The 25,708-nt window shown below is 37.9% G+C and overlaps 1 protein-coding gene across 3 annotated transcripts in view; it reads right to left on the minus strand.

Moving 5' to 3' along the window:
• The window catches only part of RASGRF2 (Ras protein specific guanine nucleotide releasing factor 2), a 259,547-nt gene that overhangs the window by 127,155 nt on the left and 106,684 nt on the right, over positions 1 to 25,708 (minus strand). For 2 of the 3 annotated variants that reach the window (XM_062613870.1, XM_062613869.1), the window contains exons 19-27: positions 21,886 to 21,998; positions 15,095 to 15,155; positions 14,470 to 14,573; positions 13,804 to 13,888; positions 12,989 to 13,186; positions 11,290 to 11,369; positions 9,390 to 9,507; positions 9,092 to 9,160; positions 6,695 to 8,427 (exon numbers count right to left, since the gene is read on the minus strand). In XM_062613870.1, the coding sequence (XP_062469854.1) occupies positions 8,335 to 8,427; positions 9,092 to 9,160; positions 9,390 to 9,507; positions 11,290 to 11,369; positions 12,989 to 13,186; positions 13,804 to 13,888; positions 14,470 to 14,573; positions 15,095 to 15,155; positions 21,886 to 21,998 (921 nt within the window). In that variant the 3' untranslated portion in view covers positions 6,695 to 8,334. Of the gene's footprint in view, positions 1 to 6,694; positions 8,428 to 9,091; positions 9,161 to 9,389; positions 9,508 to 11,289; positions 11,370 to 12,988; positions 13,187 to 13,803; positions 13,889 to 14,469; positions 14,574 to 15,094; positions 15,156 to 21,885; positions 21,999 to 25,708 lie in introns of those variants that run through there. The other variant, XR_009963890.1, reaches the window with a different exon arrangement.

Consider the following 25,708-nt stretch of genomic DNA (forward strand, 5'->3'; position numbering starts at 1 on the left):
CCTCAAAAAACACTACTGAAAATACAGCAGCTAATTTAAAATTACCAAAATGGTGACATTAAATCAGTTCTGAGACTGTCATTGTCAGGGAATTCGAAAGAGTAATGGCTAGAGAAACCTGGCCAACAAACATATTTTGATACTTTGAAGTCTGACACTTTCTCTCTTCCCACCATCCTGATCCAGCATTTTTTGTCCTCAAAACTCCAGCAGGTATAGTTAGAGAAGGATAAGGGTGCTCTTTCTCAGATGGTGCTCCCATTGAAGATGAAATTTTAATGGTAAACAGAATGGAATAAATAAAAAGATTTAGACCAGACTAGAAAGCATTGTTAGGTCTTTGTGCCTTCTCTGGCTGGAAAAATTATTACTTTTGATTTATGTGAAACATATCCAGAGTCTAGACATGATTTACACATGCTGTCCTCAGTCTAAATGAAGAGCTTCCAGGAAGAGTAGTGGGAGAGAGCACAAACCTTTAGTAATAATTACTGCTCTATTTCAGACCTATGCATGCAGGCATGTGCACACCATGAGCATTAGTACTGGAGGCCAGTATCTGATTCAAAGAGGTTTACACAGTGGAGTTGCTACCACAAGAAAAACAAATTTGAAATAGCTTCTGCTATTACATTCACCAACCCACATGTACTTGAGGGTTTGCTCAAGCAGTCAGGAAACTGAGACAGACACCAGTGATTGTTTCAGTCCTCTTTGAAACTGAAGATTTCAAGTAAAAATCTGCTCTTCTCAAATTCTAATTCTTCTAGGAAGGGACAGAACATTCGAGTATAACTTTCAAGGCATAGTTCAGTCTTCACAATTCTCATCAATTATCTTTGTGCAATCCGTCAAGATTAATTTCAGCTTTGTTCTCACATAGCTGAGGATTTTGAACAGGCTGTACCAGCTATCTTCCCCCTTTTTCTTTAAATTCAAGATTAGAAAGTGTTGGGTGCTGTCAGATTTCCTCAGAGATTCTATCATTTCCGTGAGTCTGTCATTTTACTGAGTATTTAGTTATTTCCTTGCAACATACTAAAGAGTAGAAAACAGCCCCCCCCCCCCGTTAATGCTTCTTAAACAATCATCTATGATCTTGCTGTGACCAGTAAGATCACGGAGCACATCCTCCTGGAAAACATGTTGAAACATACAGAAAGAAGTCAGGGAAATGAGGAGAGACAGCCAACATAGCACATCATGGCTGACTAATCTAGTGGTCTTTTACAGTGGAGTGACTGCATGAGTGGATAAGGAAGACCTACTGAAGACCTACAGACCTACAAGGAAGACCTACAGACCTATCTGGACTGTGGTAAGGCCTTTGAAACAGTCCTCCACATCCCCTCTCTAAATTGGAGAGATAAGGATTTGATGGGTGGTGGTGCCTGAAGGATTACAGTCCATAGCTCAAAGTCCAAGTGGAAACCACTAACCAGTAGTGACCCTGGGAGGCCCAAACAAGGGTGAATTATATTTATTATCTTCATCAGTGACATGGAGAGCGGGATTGAGTGCACCCTCAGCAAGTTTGCAGCTGACACCAAGCTGACTGGTGTGAGTCATTCCCTAGAGAGAAGGGATGGGATCCAGAGAGACCTGAACAGGCTGGAGTGGGCCCATGCAAACACCATGAAGTTCAACAGCCCAAGTGCAAGATTCTGCAGCTAGGCTGGGGAAGTCTCCAGTACCAGTACAGACTGAGGAATAAAGATACTGAGAGCAGCCATACACAGAAGAGGTTTGGGATACTGGTGGACACAAAATTGGACATGACCCTGAAACGTGTACTTCCAGACCAGAACCCCCACATGTGCTGGGCTGCATCCCCACAGCATGAGCAGCAGGTCAAGGGAGGGGATTCTGCCCCTCTGCTGTACTCTGGGGAGACCCCCTGCAGTCCTGCATCCAGCTCTGGGGCAACAACACAAGAGGGACGTGGAGCTGTTGGAGTAAGTCCAGAGGAGGCCATGGAGATGCTGCTATGGCTGCAGCAGCTCTGCTCTGGAGACAGGCTGAGAGAGCTGGGCTGCTTCAGCCTGGAGAAGAGAAGGATCCTTAAGGGGAGACCTTAGAGCAGCTGCCAGTGGCTGAAGGGGCTACAAGAAACCTGGAGAAGGGTTTTGGACAAGGGCCTGTAGGGACAGGCCAAGGGGAATGGCTTTAACCTGACAGAGGGGAGACTGAGATGAGCTCTTCGGCAGAAGTTCTTCCCTGTGAGGGTGGTGAAGCCCTGGCACAGGTTGCCCAGAGAAGCTGTGGCTGCCCTATTCCTGGCAGTGCTCAAGGCCAGGCTGGACATGGCTTGGAGCAACCTGGTCTAGTGGGAGGTGTCGCTGCCCATGGCAGGGGGTTGGAACTGGATGAGCTTTAAGGTCTCTTCCAACCCCAAACCAGTCTGGGATCCTGTGATTCTTTGATTCTGACCTTAGGATAAAGATGTAAAATCAGCCAATTCTTTGGCATAAGGTCAATACAATTGTTTGAAGTGTGGGAAAAACAACTTGAAATAGAAATTATCCTGCAGGACTTTTAAATAGGGCTGTTTGGCAAGTAGTTTGATTTTTTTTTCTTGCACTGAAAATATCTGACAACAAAAATATCTGACAGTAAGTTGTTCTCTCAGGCTATTTCGGTTTTTATATGAAATACCAAAAATGTAAAAAGATTGCAGAAAATGTGAAAATGTGACTGCAAGGTCACAGAGTATTGAATAGATGCTGATTTTAATATGTCACTTGTTTTATCTCCATCTTGAAATATGCTAATTCTTGTAACAAATTTAATAGGCATCTTTCTGTCATGAAGAACTTATCCAGTTCAACAAAGGAAAGCAGTAGACAGTGATTAAAGCGTATAACAGAAGCTGGAGATCTGGCTTTGTAGTCTTGATCTCTATTCTATTTTCTTCCAATTTGCAAGTAATTTTATCTCTATATGACTCATTTTCCTATTGAAAATGGAGGGATATGCCATACTTACAAACCTGAAATATTTTCTGTGTTTACTTGGGTATAAAATTTAGCAGTGCCATTTCTTTAAATCTAGGGCAGGACTCCAGACAAAAGAAGGATAGGGACATTTAGACAGCAGTCCAAATCCAAGACAAGGAGATAAAGAATTTAGGGACAATGTTATTTATTCCCTACTTACGAATATATGTTGTCCTTTGCCTAAATATATATATATATATATATATATATATATATATATTCTATTGAAATGAGAATTCCTTAAACACCTTCTGAAATGATATTTAAACATGTACCTTCCTATAAAAGGAATCGAGATATAGAAGGGGAGAGGCTTTCCTCACCTGAAGAAGAATGAGTTGTGCAGCTGGTTGAGTTTATCTGTTAAGTCTTGTTTAGATATTTGTGCCATACACTTCACAGTGGATCAGCATTTCCAGTTGTGTATGAAGTAGGCTTCATTCTCTGTTCCAAGTTAAAATCAGCATTATTCCCAATGATGGCCACCACAGCTGCAATGCAGCACAAGTGAAAGAAGAATAAAATCCAGTAATTCAAACCATTCTTTTCCACTAGAGACCCAGAATTTCCTCTGCTTTTTGCCTTTCCTGCTAATGGATTGTCCCTTCCCATCCCATGTTTCTCTAAAAGACTCAGTAATTCAGGTGTAGTTTTAATTATTCACCACTGGGAAGTAAACAAATAAACAGATACCAGTAAGGACTCTTGAAGCTCAGGGAAAAAAAAGTTTAATTAGCATATTGGCATATCCCTGCCTGATATGCCTTACTAACAATACAAAGCAATAACCTCAGGGCAAAAGATAAGTTTTAAGACATGCAAAAACACCTAGATTGTGCACTAAGCAACATGTTAGATATAGGTACATCTATCAAATAAACATACATCTATTCTCCTAAATAACAAAACTTCAGAGACTATTTATAAAGTAAATGTAAAACGAAACAACCATAGTTGAGCAGCATATTGGACACAGAGCATCCTACATGGAGACATTTGACCTTTGGAGGCAAAAACAGTAACAGGCAAATAGCTGAGAGCTAGATCCCCAAATACTTATGAAAAGCTCTCGGTGAAGCCTAAGGTATTATCAGAATGAGGTCTGGAGGATTTTGCTCTTAATGAATAACAATTATGAGTGGGTAAAAATGTCTCTGTCAGTGAGAGTTTTAAATCATGTATCTAAATTTAATGTTGCTGGTAATCATGAAAAGACGAAAGACTGAATATTGATACAAATAAATCAATGTAAAGATTTGTAAAACCCTTTAAATGGTGATTATGAAGGAAAATTTGGGATAATGAACATATGCTGAAATAAAAATCAACATGGTTAAAATTAGTAAGTAAATAGTTAAGTTCCTTTGTATCCTAAAGAACAACAATCAGTATTAAAAACTAGGAAAGCAGGAGGAGGACAGATACCTCTTCCTTTACTTTAAAATAAGGGTAATCAGTCCCAGTATCATGTCTCACTATTAAGCTATGTATTTGTGTGTTACAGGACTAGCCATAGGAAAGGAACAGAATATATACACACTTACTGTCAGTGTAAATTCAATGGATCATCTATGTTTTCATCTGCACGATGCCTAATCATGGGCTCAGTCCACTGACAATACTGGTGAATTTAGTGGGGGAGGACAGGGATAGGGTAAAATGAAGGCTGGGGTGAAGGCAACTCTAACCCTGTATCAGTGTATGACAAGTGCTCTCTGTCACATGGAAGGGGACATGTCTGCGCTGCTGCCCAGATTCCCAGATAACAATGGGCTGAATCCAGGCTGCTACTTTTGTAGTATTTTTATGGCATAAACTCCCTTCATGCCTGGCTGGCGAGCCTGCCCACTGCTGAACCAGTGGGTGAAATATGCTATCCCCATTGCAGCTAGCCAGCCTGTACACCCTGAGGCATTTTTGGCCAGAGAGTGATGAAGGGAGCAGCCCCTCCAACGTGAGAACTGCTGTTACATCTGGCAGACACAGCAGGGCTGAGGAGCTAAGAAAGGCAAGTAGAGAGGCGCATCAGCCCTTCTCTTTCTTATGAATCCTGAATCAGATGGGCTTTTTCAGCTCCAATTGCAGAAAAGCAAGTCTGCTCTGCTTCCACAGCGTAAAAGCTAGTGGAGAAGATCCTAAAAGACAGCAAGTCCTCACTTGGAGACATCCTCCGTAAAACACCAGAAGCAAACAGTGGGTGTTTTATGTCCAGGATTTCTCTATGTATGATGTGGCTGTGGTGGAGTGGCACAGAGAAGCAGGTAGCAAGGAGCTCCACAATCCCTGTGTGCTGTAAAGGAAGATGGCTGCCCTAGATGGGTATAGAAATGTACTGGGCAAAGCTTCACATAAAGCAGGTTGCTGCTGCCTACTATTGCCATACCCCAAACAGTACTGTAGCAGAGGCACTCGGGCCACTTACATGTGAAGTACCCAACCTGGCTGTGGGGCAGACACACTGCCCTACACTCGGTGTGCAGGACTTTGACAGAAGAGCCACTTCCAGCTTTGGCTGGGGTTGCAACACTGGATGGGGTTGTAGATAACAAGACGTGTGCTTACTTCTTTGAGCAGTCACCTCCTGTATTTTAACAAATGCATTGTATCCTCAACCAGAAAGATTAATATTAGCTCTTAGCAAAGCAAACATTACTTTTTAAAGTTTTGTGACCATACACTTTATTTGTTGTTAGGTTTTTTGTTTTGTTGTTGTTGTTGCTCTGGACACAAACCAAGTATCTAGTTACTCTGGTGATTCTAACCTAAATCATGCCACTGAGAGTAACATTTGGCATATAAATAGTATATGCCATATAAATAGTATATTCCTTTCCAGAGGGGCTGAACTACCACCTTCCCTGCTCATTTTAAGATATGGATGCTCAGCACCTTTTAAAAAACCCCACGTCCAATCCTTTGTCGTCCTCTCTGCCCATTTGGGACACCATAGCACAAGCACAGCACTACCCCTGCATATTGCAAGCCTTAAAATGCACTGAATACTTTGAAACACTGAAGAACCAGTACACACATAATAAAGCACAAAACAACAAACTGTAAAAAGAGTTAAGTGAAGAATTGTACCCTGTAACAGTAACAACATCAAGGAAGTTCGGTAAAATAGGGTACAGGCAGATAAATCAGCAGTTAATAGCACACAACAGAGATGCCAACTGGCATTGACAGTTGTCATACATTTTTGTTTTTTTTAACACAGGAACAATAAAACAAAGTCAAAAAATCACTTTTTGAATCACATCTCCCACTGATTCTTCATTACTTCAAAGTGTTTTGTGAAACTACTGGATGGTAGCTGCTTTTGTACAGAAAACACACAGTAAGTTGGTTTTGTGGTCCAAATAAACCATGCTGCTTTTTTTTTTTCTTCTCCATACCATGCACTGAGATGCAATCAGCTTCTTGTCAGTCATTAGTGAAACTAACAAGCATATTTTTGACAATACAGCTTCTGTAAGTATAATTTTCCATTCATTTCTGCAGCAGTCATTAGAATTACTTAAAATGTTTCTGGAATTTCCTTTTCTGTTGCTGTCTTCTGTTCTAATCAAGGAATTTTCCAGTATTTGCAATGCTCCTTTATGCAGTTATTTACAATGGGATCGTCCTTGTGGTGAATCACCCTAATGAAATTTACAGTGGCTAAGGTACCTTTATAAATGCTAGCAGTTACACTCAGACAGAACGAATGTAATTTATTGTGCATCTCTGGGCTGGGCCAGCAATACAATTAAAGTGCAAATAAAGATAAAACCCACAAGCCAGGCAGATCCTTTTTTCCTTGCCAGTGTTAAGAAGCATCATGACTGTGGTAAGAAATGTCAGATCAAATAGGCCTAGGTCACAATTTATTTTAAACATCTGTCTCCCTGAGAGGATTTAAGGGAGGTATACAATGATATAGCCGTCTTTCTTCAACTGGCTGAATATCATTGGAAAAGTAAGGACACTTTTCCAGCCAACTTTTTTTTCATCAGTACTAATAACTCTGTTTTACACTATGATGCACTTTACAGCATGCATTTGAGCTCACTTTTCATGCAGCTACAACAGGCCACTTTTTATCAGGAAAACTCAGCAAGTACCAAGTAGCTGTAGAAAAGACATCTATCTACCTGGTATGTCACAAAAGCATAGGCTTTGAAAACATTTACAAACAGCACATTTTCTTAAACGTATGCAAATAATAATTCCTAGCTCAGATTGTTTGCTGGCATTCGAAGCTTGCCACCAATATCAACAATTTTAGAGCTAAGTCAGTGCCGAGTGGCTGAACAAAAAAACTAGACATTTTCAAACCACTGATTCCACCCGAAATGAAACTGTCACTCCAACTCATAGTGTTCACAGCTGATCACTACCCATTGCCAGACCAGACATGTATTTCTCTCCACAGCGTATCCAGAAAGTGCTCTGTAGCCTGACTTGTCAAAGAAGCTGCAGGAGGTGCAGAAAAATAAAGTGTCTTTTCCAGGGCTGTGTGCAACCTGACCAACCATCCCGTTCACTGTATCCCTGGATTTCTCGAGTCTCAGATAGAGCTCTTAACCTTGCATTTCCCAGCTGAAGCTTGCAGGGCTGGCAGCTATTTACAGTCATTCAGCTAGTCCATTTGCTTTTCATGCTGTAAATACTTTCATTCTGTATTAATGAAAAAAAAAGTATTTACAATTCATTTGTAAATCAGTCTCCTTAGAAAAGGCTGTCAGGATATTAAAAGAAGATAACATTTTATAAAGGGTAGCATTAAATGTACAGCAGGTGTTTTGAATAGCTGCAGATCTGAAGATAATAGATGCTGTTTTCATGTCACTCCAAGAGAGCAGATGACTGTTAAGATCCCGTTTTTTCAATGAAGTTAGCACTATATGAGGACACTACCACAACTGCCTCAGTGAACATATAGTTCAGACCATATCACAGACCATATCACAGCTATCTCATTTTTCTCATTTATCTTAATATACCTGAGTATATTACTAACCTTTATATATGTACCATTAATTAGTCACTTAAGATGGCTACAGTTAGTACCCATTGACAGGGAAGTCTCCTATTTTCCATTAAATGCATAGTCCCTGCTGCAAAACATTATCTTTGTGAAGCAGCAATCCATTAATCCAGGTAGGAAGTATCTTTGTCTTCCACCTCAGTGCTCATTTTCATTGCCTGAGAGGGAAATGCTGTGAGGCTCTGTATCTCTTATTGGAAAAGAGAGCTTGTATTCTTCTCAGTATTTCCCTTGTCTTTAGGACATAACACACACTATTTTGTTCATTGTACTAAAGCTTTCTGCAGAGCCTGAGGCAAAGCTGGCTCTTCAGGCAGGGAGTCTGGGTTCAATCTTTAGGGAAAGCTCATATAGGGTGTCTTCATCTATGATGAGAGTCTTGTCAAGTAAATAGTGAGTGACCTGTCGTGGAGAAAACACAGATGAACAGACTCTGTAACTTCCACAAAATTTTTCTGCTTTCTTTTTCCCCTTCAGCCCATTTTGGATCCTGACATCCCCCCATGTTGTCTTCTTGAGAAACACAACACAAATCTTCACCAGCAGCATTCTATAAATTAAGCAGAGGCTCCTAGAAACATTCAAATCCTTAGCCAGGTTACCTAAGCCCACGTTCCTCTTCTGGAGCCTGAGATGAAATCTTTGAAGGCATAGCTTTGGACAAGTTTTACTCATTCCCAAAAGGGACAAGGGGAGAAGAATTGCAGGATGCACACAGCATCAGCAGATTCTGAGATTCTGTGGGAATTAATATTCCAACTGGGCAGGTAGAACACATTTGCCTTTGAAAACACTGCCTCATACCCCAGAACCACGAAGGCCGCAATCCTGACAGAGTTTCCAGAGAAGGAGAAAGTTGCTTCTATATACAGTGTCAAACAAAGAGTTTCTGGCAGGGTTAGAGTATTACAACCCCAGAGTACCCATCCATATTTCTGTATATCTTTCCTGTGTGCAGGAGCAGAATACATTGACTTTAGCTTTCAACAACAGCTGTATCTTACAACTAATTGTTGCCATATCTTCGATTTCATCAGGAGGTAACAGTGCTTAAGAAGAGCCTTACCTTCTGCTGATGCTCTATGCGGTAGGATGTCTGCTGGAACTGGCGTATTTCCCTGATAATATGCGAGATCTTTCAAAAGAATACATATATATGAGTATGTACAACTGCATTTTGACTTCAGCTAAGCCACCAGAAGATGGTGACAGAAGACTGGGTGAAGTAATTGCTTTCAAATAGCTGCATGATTCCAATATACTTGTATGTCTTAGAAGTTAAATTCCAGAGTTATTATTAAATCAATAATTAAATCACAAAAATAATCACATGTTGGGAAAGCATACAAGGAATCAAAAATTACCATTCTCATTTTGGAAAAATTTACAAGGCCTTCCTCAGTGAAGTTTGGTGTTCCTTCTTCAATAAATGCCAGGTCTGTTAGGTACATTCCAAGGTAGGGAACGGCAGGTGGGTTACAACTGCGAAACAACAAATCAGCATATTAACCTGTAGCTAAATTTGCAAACTATAATTTTATAACTCACACAAACTCTTTATTACTTAACATATTTCTGATCAATGGGTTACATTAATTCCTAAGACATCTTCCTTGATTTCATGAGTTGTATATGCTCTGCCCGTGAAAAATTGTTTGTGTTCTGTCCAATATCTAGTATTAGTGGCAGATGACCTTCAGTAAAAGGTAGAACCATGTTGGAGTGAGAGGAAGGACAGGTAACCTCTGGAATGAGAGAACACCCTCAAGTATATTTCAATCCTGACCGACACACAATCTCAGAAATAGATCCCACAAACATGCTAAAAATGCATGTGGACATACTTCTGAGCGGTTGATGTTCTGCAATAGTGTAAGCATCCTAGAACAGTAAGAGTACATGTATGTGTGTGTGTGTGTTGAGCATGTCCATAAACATATGGAGATGTACATATATATAAATGTATATATATATATGCATATATATACATGTTTATACATACGCATATGTATGCATATATGCATGTAGATACACATGTATGCATCTGTATACATATGTATATACCATGCTGTCAAAGTCTATTCAGGCTTTCTCAACAGTGGACACATAGAACAAAGAGAAAGATAGAGGGATAGCAAAGATGATCTGGAAAACTAGGAATACTGAATATAGAGAATAGGGGTTTTATTGGAGTGACAGGAGGAATGGGATAATGATTGTTTCTTTCCTAATGCAGTAATCACAGCTCCATGTTCAATGACTCTTGTCTCAGCAGAAATAGTAGAAAAAGGATTTCTGAAGCTCTGCCATAAGAAGAATGCAGAGTGATGGCTCTACTGTTAACTTAGGCAGACAATGCTTAGCAGTGCACTTCACTCTGGTTATTTTTTAGATTACAAGTATTATTGTTGTACACAGGCAAGCAACGTATTAACTGAAAGGTTTATAAAAATACCTCTTCGTTTTACTAAAAAAAAATTAAAAAGTCATTAGCTCCCCAAAAATATATGCATCTTTAAACATTCCAGTAATTATTCTAGTAGATCAATTCTTTGCTTCTCTCAAGATCATTTGAAGTAGTGATACCACTCAATCCTGAAAAGCCTACTTCTAATTATGAAACTTGCAAAAATACAAGTTTTCTATGCATGCTGCTGGGGTAGAACCCTTGCCAAAGGATATTTTTTTGGGTACCAAAGTTACATACAGTCAAGTGCAATTTGGCATATATATTAAAGAAAATAATACCCAAGCACTACTGAATAAAAAAAGCAGACTGTTTTCCAGGGAGCTGAGTGGCTATAAAAGAGGAAATACTGTTGTGCATTAGTCTTATTGTTATGTTCCTCTTATCAGCTACTGTCCACAGTCAAAAGCAAGATAAAGGGGTGAATAGATCTTTGATCTGACTCAGAGGTATTCCTAAATCTTAAACTTCTTATCTTGAACAAGGACTCTTTGGAACCCTGTTTTTAAATATGGCTTCACACATATTGAAAAAGTTTATTAGTGGAAGAAAACCCCCAACAGGGAACAACATTCACACAGAATAACAGTTTAATTTGCTTCAGTAATTCCCTGGAGATATTATATTTATCTACAATAATGCCAAATAGAATAAAATTAGAATTTCAGAACTTACTAGATAAAAATATTATCCAATATTATATTAATTATTAAAGATCAGTCAAAGCTAGTTAATCTTTAACATGTGCTATCCATTGCTTATAACAAACCACAATTGTCTACTGTAGGGAAGCATACTTTTTGAGCATTTCTCTAAGGTTTTTAAATCTTCCTTCAGATGATACAGTCTTCTGAAGCTTGTCCATGAGAGCTTTTGTCTAGAAAGAAAATGGATTACAAATGTCATTGCTGTTGCACATTAATGACTGGGATTAGATTTTAGAAAAGATGTAATTCACTTAGGATTTGACCCCATTTTCAAAAGTAATAAGATAGGCGTTATAAATTTAGCTTTGCTGTAGTTCCCAGGATATTTCTGAAAATGGAGGTTATGCAGTATTAAAGAGTTTTCCTTTGAGTGATCCACAGAACTTGTGTTTATGCTGATATTATTAGCCTGCAAATTCAGGAAACAAACAAGTTCATAAATTAATGGCCAGCAATTCAGTTTACTGTGTATACAAGAATATTAGGGACTTCATCTTACATGCTGCTGAGGATCCTCAGCTGCATTTCCTGAAATTAGTGACAGTAAAGGATGTTTTCTGTCTTGCAGCTTGCACTAAGATGGTTTTGCCTCCAAGTTTCTGATAAAAGCTGAATAGGTATTTGAAAATACATTACTGTCTTGCACCAATTACTTTCAGCGGGCATCATCAGAGCCTGGTCACTTAACAAGTGAAACAAATTTGCCTTTTCAGTCAATTTATGCTTGAAATAATATACAGAATCATGAGAAATTTGTTGGTTTTCAAACTGAATTTCGAGTTAAAAGAAAGCTGTAGGCTGAAACAGACAGTTCCTTTTTTTTCTAAATAGCAGGCTGATGAAACAATCAGATTACATTTCCAATGAGTACTGAAGAACTGTGCAACAACGTTAATCTGTCTTTTTTTTATTCTTACTTGAGAAGTTTAAAAATCAAACAAATTCTAAACATAAAACTTTTTCAAGGTAAACTCTTACATAACATTTTGTATTGAAAGGACTTCTAATATTTTTGTTAACAAAAGAATATAGCACCAGCTATAAAACATCTGAGAAAAAGCTGGCTGGGGAAGGCAGGATATTCAGAATGTATTTTAAATGGATTTCATTGCTTGGGTTGCCTTAGTGCTTTGCAAAAGCTGCAGACAGAGCAAAAGCATAGAGGAGGAAATGCAATAAAAAAAGCCCACCTTTTACATGTCAATTAGCCAGATCTAAAATGGGCAATTTGAAATAGCTGGAGTAAACTCTGTGTCCAAATACTACCTTATTTACAAGTGACTTGCTCTGTCCTACTGACTTCCTTGCTCTGTTATTCCATCATACTAAAATATTCACTTTTTTCTTATTTTATTTTTAATAGCAGAAAGCTGAGTTTTAACTAATTCAACAAATTTATTTAAACCATTTAAAACAGAGCTACTATTGGCTACTATTTTAGTCACCTGATCTGACTTTAGCTATAGCTAATAACCATCTACATATATGTATCTGAAAATATTTTGATTTAGTTTTCATTACTTCAGGCCCAAGTAAAAGTCTTAGGCACCTGCTAAGTCCATTGAAATCCATTTGTTCCCACAGATATTTGATGATATTAAAAAAAAAAAAGGATAAATGAAATACAAAAGACCTTAACATAAAATACCAAGACCACTTGGCGCTTCAAGCAAATAGAATAATGTAAAAGTGTAAATATTATGAGAGGAATACTAGCTCAACACATTCTCTGAGCAACACGCTGACCAGTGAAATCCAGAAATCCTTCTTGTAATCCTGTTTTTCTTACCTGTTTGGATACTTTACCCCAAGTTTTCTTAAGTCTGTAGATTGCACTTCTGTTCAAGGCTGAGGTGATTTCTAACACACCATTGTAATTGTGCATACATCGACAAATATCAGCTACTGCTACCCACTTTTCAATTGAGTTAGCACGGGAGCTAACATCAGCATAATTCATGATTTGGGAGGCAACAAGATTACTCATCTGGCCAAAGAAAGAAGAATAAATTTAGGACATTTACATATATTATCTCTTTCAACATATAATCATTTAACCAACAAGGCAGAAAAACCTAATGTACAATGGAACTAATGACTCTTAATAAAAACAGAGGAAATGTATTGAGAACAGTGTTGTAGAGAAGTGTGGGAGAATGAAGATATGAAAGGGTAAGAGATGCAAAGGGGGGTATCTCCAAGCCAACAGTAGCAAAACTGATTGGGAAGTCTCTCAGTAAAATTCACAGAAAATGGTAAATGAGCAAAGATACGGTTGGGGATACAAAGGGCATTCATTAAATAGAATCAGTGCTATATTTTTACATTCTGGAGAAAATTAGTTTCTTCTGTAAGCAAAAGGGCATAGTAGTACCATTTAAAACACTCTATTAAATTGCCATTGAAACGCTGACTACCAGTACTTGAAAACAAGAATTTTTGTGTGCTTTGTTTTAAAAGGTTAATCACAAAAAGACTGTAATAGTCATTACTAGATAAGAAGCTATACCACATTGTAAAAATAATAAAAAAAATTTTTGTTCCAGAGGTCATAGAGTGTTATCAGGGGTCCTAGAAAGCAATGTCTATTTAAAAAGTACTTACATCATTAAAATGTTGACTAGTTTTCATAATATAGGGTGTTCTCTCATTTTTATCCATTTTCATCCAGCCCTGCCCAAGAAACTCTCTAGATATTTAGGGGAGAGAAAAAAAAACAAACAAAAATGCACTTAATAAACACAGTACAGAGTCTCTGTATGCAATGATAGCCTAAGTGGATTTTAAGTATACCTCATTTTGTTAGAAACTAGTAACATCATAGCTTTAAACCAATTCTATCACTTTTAATGCTCTCTAAAGCAGTAAATATTATAAAGAAGCTCTAATTTTATTTTAATCCCCTTCCTCATCCCCCCATTCTAATTTTCAGTATTGTGACCCTACTGAAATTGTTCTTGTCAGTGGATGTGGTTATATCCATGTTAAACTGCTGTATGTAAGTATTCATCACTTCCATACTATGTTCACTCCTCACTAGCCCAGAGCCTTAGACCAGAGGGTTGTTTTTTTTCTTAGCAAAGAACTCAGTCTTCCAAAACATGGTCAAACTATACGAAACCAGAGGCAATGACACAAACAGCCAAAGGACATTATCTGTTAAGTATGCAAATCTTTTTGCCCGTAGCATGTATCATTGTAGTGCCTAAGACTGCCAGTCAGCAACTCATCCAACATACTCACTTCAGTTACTTGTAGGAGAGCACTTACTCATAGGGTATGCTTCGGAAAACTATATGATCTAGAAGAGTTATTTGCTCTGCAAGCTCCATGGCTGACAAAGTCTCAAAGCACTCCGGTTTTGGGCAATCTGCCTGCAAAAATAAGGAGGACACTTAATGACCTTGGTTTGCATCAAAAGACATTTCAAAACACAGGGTATTAAGAACTTCACATGAACTTTCAACATGGAGTTGTAATTAAGTTCCTTGATACAAAGAAATAAGAAGTAAGAAAAAATGCTAACAACATAAGGGTAAATATTCAGACTGGAAACTCATACAAAAAGACACCTACCAAGTCATGAGTATCTATATAGGTTAATTAGAGTCTGTGCATTCTGCATTCATTTTCACATAATCACTTTGCAAGTACCTCCTTTTTTTTTTTTTTTTGTCATTCCATCGTTTGATTTAAATCCAAATCCTAAAGTTTTAACCTGTTCATCTATGATATTCTGACTATCTCGAAACTGAACTGTACATTCCTGATATAAAATAACAGTATTTCTCTCCACAGCTGTAAAGTTCCAGTTGTGCTACATTTTATTGCCTTATTCACACAACATTTCTATAGCAGGATTTAATATTATGTTTAAATTTCAAGACAAACTTACCATCTGAATGATATTCTCTATTTTTAAGTGGGTATCATCTTGATCATCTTGTGAAAGAGTCCTGAAAAATTAAGTAGCACAATAATCTTAAGTAGAAAAGAACACAAATAAAATTGCCTATGGTTCTGAGAAAACCAAATAGGCAAGCATATTTATCTAAAATAAATCCTAAGACTGCAGCTGAAGAGGTTGAAAGAAAAAAAAAAAATCTGGTACCTAAAATCTCACATCTCGTTATAAGTAAAAGTAGTAGTTTTACCTTAAATGACATTAGAGTAATGTAAGGTAAAAAGATGTCCATAAAGGCTCAAAAATCTCTGAGCTAAGAACACCATATACTATAGAATGGTCAATGACAATAGCTACTGTATGTACCTGCTGATTACAGTGATAAGGTTTCTAAATCTATCCTACTTCGGCTTTAGTGCAAAGAAGTTTGGTGGACAAAGTAAAACTTCCTTTTCAAGAACTGGACTGGCAACGCAAAAACACAACACAGTGAGAATAACATGTGATCAGAAGCCCTCTATTCAGAATAATCCAAGGAAACCTAAAGGTGAAGAATTACATCTCAAGCTTTTTCTCTGATTTTTGAACTACTGCGTTAAAGGGAAATTTTAAAAGAACCCAACATTTGAGAAGTGAAGAAAAGACAGCAACATGGGCATGCATATAAGAGTGATTCACTGGGAAGTGTTCTTTTTTATTGGCACTACACCGTCCTATTCAGTGTCCCACAAAATGAACTGTGAGTGTGGATATAGACAACAATCCACTAGCAGATTTTACTTGTAGCAAGTACATGGTTTGTGTTCAATAATACAAGTGAAGAAAGTTATGACAGAAAGCAAGGGTAAGGAAAGATTCTGCTGGACTGTTTAACAGCATCCCTGTTAGGCAGGATTGAATGGGATGACACTTCCATTGTTAACCTTACAAATGAAGGAAGTAAATACATATGAAATAAGTTCCTAATTCTTAGAGTAGGCAGCTAAGACTAGACCTCTGTCTCACTTAAACTGGTCATGTCTGATCAGTCCAAATATTAAAATAATTTTCTGGTGGAAAATATTAACATCTGTCTCCTCACTCCATTACATTACATAAAACATTTTGAGAGTATTTTAAAAGCTGGTGTAAGTTACAGAGCCTGAAATGTATTGTCTAGTGAGATCATACAAGGCAGAAAACTGGTCATTCATCTGCATATTCATTCTGACATCTTCATATCTCTGGATTTCATTTACATTTATTCTGAGGAAGAAAAAGGGAGAACTGTTTCTTGAACCACCTTTTTTTTTTTTTCCTCCAGATAAGAGTATTTATCAGTTATTCACTGCTGTATAGTCTGAACTTTACACCTTCCTATTTCATCATCAATGAAATTTTAGCTAGATTTTAGGAGTTAGTAAATAAGACTGGTAAAATCTCAAGCAAAACATACTTCAGTAGGTTTGCCTAGCTTTCAGAACGGATATTTAATAAAAAGAAGCTTTTTTACCCTGCAGAGAAATCCTGTCAGTCCATTCAACAAGAATCTCATCATGCAAGAAATACTAGTTGTTCTGCTGATGATTCAAGAAGGCATGAAGCAACTCAGTATCTCTTATAAACACTTTCCTTGCCATTCACATTTTATACAGAGTCTTTCCCAGAGCTGACCATATAATCTCCGTAATACAAACCAATGCTGTCTCCTTCTCTAATCTCTGCTAACAAAGGGACTGATTTCCCAAGAAATTTATATGCACATATGGACCCATACACTCAGTTTGTAAAGAGACATTTAAAGCCAATATCTTTCAAGGACACAGTCCATGGAATATACCCATACATAGGAAATCACAGACTTTCTTTCGCAAGTGTTTGAACATTGAATTTAAGATAAGAAGTGCTTTTCCTGACCTCACTCTGAATTACTCTACTTATCAGAGTTGAGAGTAGACTGTGAAAACTGAAATGCAGGGAAGCCAAGACTGAGGGTTGACTCGCAAACCAGAATTCTGATAGACTGCATGTTTCAATATGCCAAGGCCTTTTAAATCTCAAAGCCTGCACCAAGCATCTCAGAACAACTAAAAAAGCCTATTCTATGACACTCACCAAGCAATTTGGTGAATTGGTATTTTCATGAGGGGCATGTCAACTGGCTCACCCCTCCTTCCCATTTTCATCCCATTCCAGAGAAGCCCTCTGAGTTGATGTTTCATCAAAGCTTCCAGTTACAACAAATTTGTGCTTTCATGTGGAAAACATGCTTTCAAAAATATTCAAGTTGATTTCTACTAAAAGTAAAAAAGCCCTTCAGTTTTAAGTGGGTAACTTATATTTTTTCTTTAAGTAGTATTAGATAGAAGCCCTCCATCTAGAAGAAAACCAATCAGACAGTGTATTTCCAAGGAGGAGGGTATGTGGTGATGATGGAGTGAGCAGCATTTCTCCAAACCAAAAAATTGGTACGTGAACCAAAAGAGGAACACAGTATCTGGTGCACCTTTACACATTTCTATAACAAAGAAGATTCTAGATTCCTTTAGGATATCCGGGGTGGGATTCACATCCTCTGCAAGTCACTGCCTCTGTTTTGTCTGAGAAAGAAAGGTGTTTTCTATGATCTCTGGAGGAACAGTCAAGAGCCCTAACTTTAGACAATTTGGGTGGACAGAATCTCCTTCATGATAGGCAGTTACCTTGGAAGAAGTGCTTCATTAGATGCATACAGTTTGTCTCATGCTCAGGTGCTTCAGTTAGCCACCAAAGAATTTTTTCTAAGACAACATAGAGAGGAAACCTCTTTCCCCTTACTGTCATTATAACCTATGGATAGTTCAAGGAGCAAGAAATTATTTTATTCCATTACAGGCCTTGTCTTAACATTCAGAACATGGACTGTACTCTGCCATGTTGGTAAACAATAGAAAATCAGTAATCTGATGCAGAACAAAGAAAACAATTATATGAGAGATATAATGGTGTAGAACATGGTGCCTCTTCACGTCTTCATGCAGTATGAGAACGTTTGCTTAAAGCTTAGCAGTTCTTGGTCAAGAGGAACATAGCTTTGGTTGTCCCTCCTACAAGATTCAGGGACAAGTAACAGAACTCTCCCAGCTTAGGCAAAAGCATGTTCAGTGTTCGTTTTGACCTACTTCTACAATGAGCCGTGGCACCATGGGAGGCATCAGGCAAAAATGGCAGGGAAAGAACCATTTCCATGTCACTATGTCTTCTTTTTGCACATGAAGCAGTATCTTCATTTTTAGCATAACTATAGAAAAAACTTTGCTCTTCTGGCAACAGAAACCTGGTTGCTAACTGGATTCTTAAAACTGTATTGTCAGACAGGATGTGTGCATGCAGATGTTGTCTCTTCTGCTTATGTATGTTTCTCATTCTTCATGAAATCAGTTCCAGAATTGAGCAAGAACCTTTTCAAACTGCCAGAAAACCTAAACCCTCCTGATAAAAACTAGTACTCAGTTTTATGTTTTGGATTACTAAAAAATTAAGATTTCAAAGAGCAGCCTGGAGATGGTTCCACCTCTGAATTCACTAACAAGCTGAGAAACGAGGACCAGAGGGACTCCTGCTGGATGCCCATTACCTGAGATGATTCCTGAGGCAGACAAAAGTTTGTGTTTAATTCTCCATGGGACAGCAGGTCCAAGACTAGCAACTTGGTCAGCTGTTTTTTTTTTTAAACTTGTTAAATCTTGTATTTCAATAATGTGCAATAAAAATGAAGGCTTGTGGAATAATAAAGGGATATGTACCTGTGTCACTGCCACAGATACACAGTTTCACACAGTTACATTCAACTGCAGATTATTCCTTAAATCCTACAATTTGCACTTCTTAGTTACTTATATATCATTGTTCAGAGTATATATCTCTTGAAGTAACTACAGTGTTTTTTTTTAAGTTTGGAAAGCTTGACTAATTACCAGAAAACCCATTTTCCTGAGATGATTTAGGAAGCAGAGCTACTCCTTTCAGTGAAAAGGCGAGATGTACATTTGTATATTTCACCCCAGCTGAATGATTTTTTTGTCCAAAACCAGAATTGCTCCAATACAGTCTTTCTCACAAGGTCACTGAGGCAGTTCCTACTCATGGAGAATTAATTTCTTTACCAGCTGTTAACAACTATGACATGCCTGGTAAATAACTGCCTCCTGTGTGGCTGTTGAGGGAGTCCAAGCCTTCAGGTTACAGTTTTGCTCAGCATAAGACAGTTTGATTTATACGACAATAGTTTGAACTTGGAGACTATGTCCTGATGACTGCAGTTTAACAACAGCTTAAATTATGGAAGTGTTATTTATGCAACAGCTTCTATCTAAAAGTTTATTTATGCAATGACTCTTACTTGAAAGTTTATGGGCAGTTTGCGTATATATAATAAACATATGGAGAGGACCCAGGAGTAATTTCAGCAGCTACTGAAACACGGTGCTACTCAAAATGGAACAGAGTTGTTTTTTGAACCCTTTGGACAGCAATACTGTGTCATCGATGCTTATTGGAGTTAGTGTTGAAATAATATAGAAATAGTACTGAAATGTAGTTGAAATTATTGTATATTTCAGTTGAATATTACTGAATATTGTTGAAATAGTATTGAAATATTTGACAAAAAAGCTGTCCGCATGCAGGTATGTTATCAGCATTGCCAGTCTTGAAAAGCAATAAAGGATTTTTGGTAAGCAATGTCAGCCAAGGCTTAAATTTCATGCCTAATTTTGAAGGAAGTGGGACATCCATGCTGCATTCAGTCAAAAGGTCTAGTCCCATACCAGAGCCACCAGTGTCTCTTTTAACAGTGCTATCTTGTGGGATGTAACCAAGTACTTATGACTCTGTCTGACCAAATCTACAGTCAAATATGTTGTTCAAAAAATCTGGCAGGATTAGGGTATGCAGCTGCAGACCCTGATGAAAGATGGCTTGGCTGAGGACTGTATCTGAGGAAATCTTCATTCTCTACCTGTTTCCAACAGAAACCTCCACTGGTAACTCAGACACGTCATTTTATTCATGCTTTACTTGTCTGCTTGTAAAGTAGAATGCCATAATCCTTTCCAGAAATACTGTCAGGATAATGACTATGAAACAAGGATTTTAAAAAGTGCAATCTTTTTCTATAAATTGTTTCAAATGAGTTAATTTTTACTGGAATTTCTGTGCATACATTTTTTCATTTTTACTAAAATTTTATTTTTGAGTATTGTTTCATTTCACTTCTTCCCTTTGCTTTTTATTTGCCTCATTTCTCAGTTTAAAAATTCAACTTTTTTCAGATTTTTTTTTCTCTTAGATTTCCCTGTCGTGTCATGTTGTCCGTCCGTCCCCCGCCCCCCCAAAAAAAATAATATAGTGTGAAAATTCACAGTGTGGTCAAAAATTCAGTCTAAATTTTTTAAAAGTTCTAAAAACTGTTTCATATAAATATCTGATTAACTGTATTCACTATAGAGTGTGCTCAGATAGTAATAAGTGCTAGAAGAGAAGAGAGAGCAATCAATACCTAGAATAGCAGTAAAAGTAACCTACCATAGAATAGCAGTAAAAGGATGCAAACAGGGGCAACTCACATTTTCCACATAATTACCAAGGTTCCACACATTTATTCCATTACTCTGCAGAACAGCCAATCCAGGTTTATTTTCTCATATTTTTAAAGAAGCTAAAGGCCTTAAGGTAATTTCCCCCCACTGTGAGCTATCTGACAGAACCTTTGCTGTCACACATATTAATAAAACCCATTATACTAACCCTTTTTGCTCTTTTTGCTTGCTGTTTCTTTCATCGAAATACAAGAAAAAACCTCACTATTTTTACTTGGAATAACAGCACATGCAGTATTACTAAAATGGAGGTTTATTTTTATTTAAGTGAAAATTAAGTAGATTCCCATTAAGTGCTTCCATTAGGAACTTATCTTTATTTCTTATCCTTTGACTTTTTCCCCCACAATTGAACACATTTCCCCTCACTCTTTTTCATCTAAGTATCTGGTGGAGAAACCTGTCAAGTGATCTTAGAAAATTCAGACACTGCATCTACTGCACTCTTAGTTTTTTTTTCTGTCAGAATACTTACATATATACTACAATGCACATCATAGATACATCTGTGTTTTAAAATCATATTTTAATAACTGATTAGTCTATAAATGTTTACTGTTCCTTAGTAATGTGGAACAATTTACATGAAACTCAGTGTCTCTAAAATATTTGCACTTAGTAGATGGAATTGTTTTCACTGAAAAATGCACAGAGATTTGTCTTCTTGGCATGACCAGACACTCACTTCTGTAATATCAACCCTAAGTAACGAAATAAGGTGTTCTATACCTAATTTAAATAGCCCTAGTTATGCAGAAGCTTAAAGGTCTTCTATTTCATGGCATTAATTAAACAAGAATTCTTCTCTGTAAGCTATCTGAAGAACTCTGGACACAGTGTCAACACAAAGGAGAGTGCAAACATGGTCTTGTTAGGATGTCATGACATCCTAACATGATGGGCTATCATCACCCTCTCATGAGCTTAGCAGACTGAACCCGTGGCTGCCAGCTGTTCTGCAGCAGAATTTTCTAAAACGGTATTTTTATGACCAAATCTTAAAACACTCTGTCTTATAGCAAATAAAACACTTTATAGCTAATAAAATACTTTAAAATTAAAAACTCTGGAGAAAAAACAAACCCTGTGTATTCGATGATACATGTTCCCCTAACTATTTCACATGTTATAGTTAACACACTAAATTATTAGAAACTTATTTACCTCAGTATATTTGCAGTAGCTTTTCTTTCTTGTGGCAAAAGGTCAGGGTCTCTCAAAACTTCTTCCAGCAAATTTAACACATTCATTTTCAGTTCATTGTTCAGCTCAAAATCCTACAAAGGAAAACAATTTTACTCCCTTTTGTCTGACCAATATTGATCAAAAAACTGAAAGCATATACTTCTGTGCATTTTGCCTTTTTTTTCTTTTTTTTCTTTTTCCCTGTAAGTTTTGAGAATATTTAAAGAAAATTGGAAAGCTGTTGCAATGAACAGGCCACAGAGGTATAAGCCCTGAAAGGCTGTAATTTATCTCATTTTCCAACCTTTATCTTGTGTGTAGAAATGGGGAAATCACTTAATCTTTGTCTTCTGCAGTAAGAACTACCATCTCACCAATACCCACAAAACACCTTGCTCTCTCTTATCCTGTGATGACTACAAAAGCAGAAAAAAAGTTTAATTGCAATACTGAGACCACTGCCTACTGAAGCTAGATACTGTGATTTATTTTGGATTTGGTTTTTTTTTTCACTGTTTTCCTGGGTTTCTCTGTTTTTTTGCCTCCCACTCTGCTATTTTTACCTGATACCATTTTGTAATGGTCTGCTTTTTGTTGTGTGCAGTGAAATACTAAACCTAATAAGCTTGATAAATCAGACTAGTGCTCTCTGGCACTGCACTTAAGAACTTTGGCATTTTAATTACTTTTGAGACAGACTGATGCATCACACAGGACTGCAATTGAAGAGCACTAGACAAAGCAACCACAGAATCATGGAATCCCAGACTGGTTTGTGTTGGAAGGGACCTTAAAACTCAGGTTTGCTCCAAGCCCTGTCCAACTTGGCCTTGAACACTGCCAGGGATGGGGCAGCCACAACTTCTCTGGGCAGCCTGTGCCAGGGCCTCACTGCCCTCACAGGGAAGAACTTCTGCCTAAGAGCTCATCTCAATCTCCCCTCTGTCAGGTTAAAGCCGTTCCCCCTTGTCCTGTCCCTACAGGCCCTTGTCAAAAGCCCCTCTCCAGGTTTCTTGTCAGCTCCTTTTAGATGCTGGAAAACTATTATAAGGTCTCCTAGAATCACTCCTGTTGGTAAGAAAAGCAAAGAATAGAACAACATACAAGCTTTAAGGTGAGAACTTGCTGGCAAGTCTTGGAGTAGACTCCAAAACTGCTTCTATTTGGCTCAAAGTTAGCATTTCAATAAGTAAACTAAATCCAAACCTTCAGTCATCTAGTGCATCACAGATCTTCCTTCATAATCCACAGTTACTTTAAAGCAGGACAGTGTTCGTGGTGAGCTTCTGCTTGTTTCCATGGGAACACAAGCCATGAAATTACTGAAAATGGGAAATACTTGGCTCCTCTGTGCAAGAGCTGTGTATTTCATTTTCCTGAAGAACCAGCTACAGTGCTTCTGTTGCGACAGGCTCCTGTACTGACAGGATCCCTGGAGATGCATGACTCTGGGGAGAACCACCCTTGTTGAAGACACATGTCCTCTCACCACAAGCTTCAATGGAGGGGATGTGTGAGCATTAGAGCACACCCCAAGTCACAAAGTGATGCTTGTTTCGGAAAAGTGGTGTAATGCTTAAGAGGAGGAGAAGGAACTATGTTCATTAAAGAAGGTGGTGTCACAGCTATACTGTGACATGTCAGCTCAAAACGCTCATGTCAGCCACACCCTGGGCATTTCTCTCCTGTTACAAGCATCCCCTTTTCATTCTTCAAGTCTTCTCACCTTGACAACAGCTAATTCATATTTTGAAACCAAGATACGTGTCTTACGTTTTTTTTTGTGATGTTTGTCCATATTAGAGAATATTGGAGAACAGGAAGCTGTGCAGTATCAGGCTGTGGATGGGTTATAAGGTACAGCCCTCAAGCCAAGCAAGAAATAGTGCTGGGTATTCCATTGTGTTTGTTTTATAAAACACATTTTCTATAGCCATAGTCAAAAATGACTCTCTTAGGAAATGTTTTAGCCTGTTTGCAAAAAGAAGACAGAGATTTTTGTTTGGTTTGGGTATGGTAATTGGAAATATTTCATTACTGAACGCATGAGGAATGCAACCGAAGTACTTGAGAGCACTGTTTGCTCCAGTGATTTCAAAAAGAAAAACATTTGGAATACGAAACTATCAAAATTTAGCTGAAGGAGAAACCTTGAGTCTGCACAAGCTTAAGCAGCAAGTGTAATTAATATTAGCATTGTCTACTCTAAAGCTTGATGGTGAACGCTGCATAAAAGAAGTTTGGTATCTTTGCTAGTTGTGCTACAAAAGTATCATAAATGGACAGAAAAGATATCCAACTCTAACATCCCCATTCAGCATGCTAGGTCAAATGTTCGGTAAAATCCTCTACCTGCCACTGTAAATGTGCAGATATAGAAGAAAATGACAGCTGATGAGTTAAGTAAGAAGTCTGCCTTGCAGACACCTAGGATAAGAATAGGATGTGTGATGTTCCCAACTGATCAAAAGCGGTGAGGACCATGTTCAGTACCACTTAATGAAGTTTCCAGGAGTAGAAGTCTGCAGCAACAGACAGAAGCATATTAATTTTGCTGACATGCTCCTGCACTACGAAAGCAAAAGCCTCTTTTGTAATTACAGTGCACCAAAGTCAGCATGATTACATTTTAAGTAGACTCATAACCAGCCTGTTGACCTCTCTCATGCACATCATTAGACAGCAATATTCTCTTTATATGTACAAGCACATTTCCTTGCCAGGAGAAGCTAGGAAAGCAGTACTGCAGTATGAGAAATGCTTCAGAAGCAACTTATTCCAGCAGAGGAAAAAAAGCCAAAACAAAGAAAGAGGGAATGATGGATTTGAAGTCACTGGCCAGAAGAGATGAGACTGCAGCAGAGGCAGCAGAAAGCAAGAAAAAGAAAATTTAGCTATGCTGGTAAGGTACAACTAGAAATATGTAGATTTGTTATTGGTGGTTTATACAATATAATAGAATGTAATTTTCAAGTTTTGCCATGGGCTCAGTGAAACCCCAAAAGATTTTCCTCCCCTCTTTCTTTAAATCTTCCTGAGAGCAAACATTCTTCATTTAAACAATGTGAGGAAACATTGAATAACACAGACAAATAAAAGGGAGCTAAAACCTGGGAGCCTAATTTATGTTTGAGTTCATAAGTTATAAGAACTACGGAAAACAGTAGAGGGAGGGAAGGAAGAGTCAGGAGTGGAGAGAGATTACTGGAAGACTGTTCACAAGGAATCTGGAATATTTTTAAATAGCTAGGGTTTGCCGTATGACTTTAATATCTCAGCTGTCTTGCGAATGTGTAAACAGATAATTATTTCAATGGCATCAGTGGAGTGGTTTTTAATCTTGTACACAGCAGATCAAACTCTATCAGAGTTAACTGAATTTACTCCAGTGTTGCAGTCCCCTACAACAATATTTAATTTTCCAGCATAAAAGCACACTTCAGCCATCACATCCAATTGTGCTGAGGGAAATGTTTATAAATTCACTGGCCACAAAACATTTACAGAAGAAGAAGGCAGAAAGAAAAGATATTATAACTGGCTATCAGGAAAATTCATCCCTGGACTCAAAGTAAGTCTGGCTTTCTTCAAGAAGCAAGCAAAGAATAACAGCTTTGTCTTTCAGCTAGTTTCAAGCGCAAAGAGACAGTCATCATTTGGGGACGAGTCCAAGTCCTGATTCTGTAGTATCAGCATTAGCTTGTCACTCCTGATGGAATATAAACAGGTTAAAAGTACAAGCTATGTTAACAGCACAACTGAGAAACTCTTGGCACATACAATACGAACCTCTCCTTATCCA

This window comes from Pezoporus occidentalis, unplaced genomic scaffold (assembly GCF_034315485.1).
Source record: "Pezoporus occidentalis ecotype Australia unplaced genomic scaffold, CSIRO_AGI_Poc_V1 ctg170, whole genome shotgun sequence".
In the NCBI taxonomy this organism is placed as follows: Eukaryota; Metazoa; Chordata; class Aves; order Psittaciformes; family Psittacidae; genus Pezoporus; species Pezoporus occidentalis.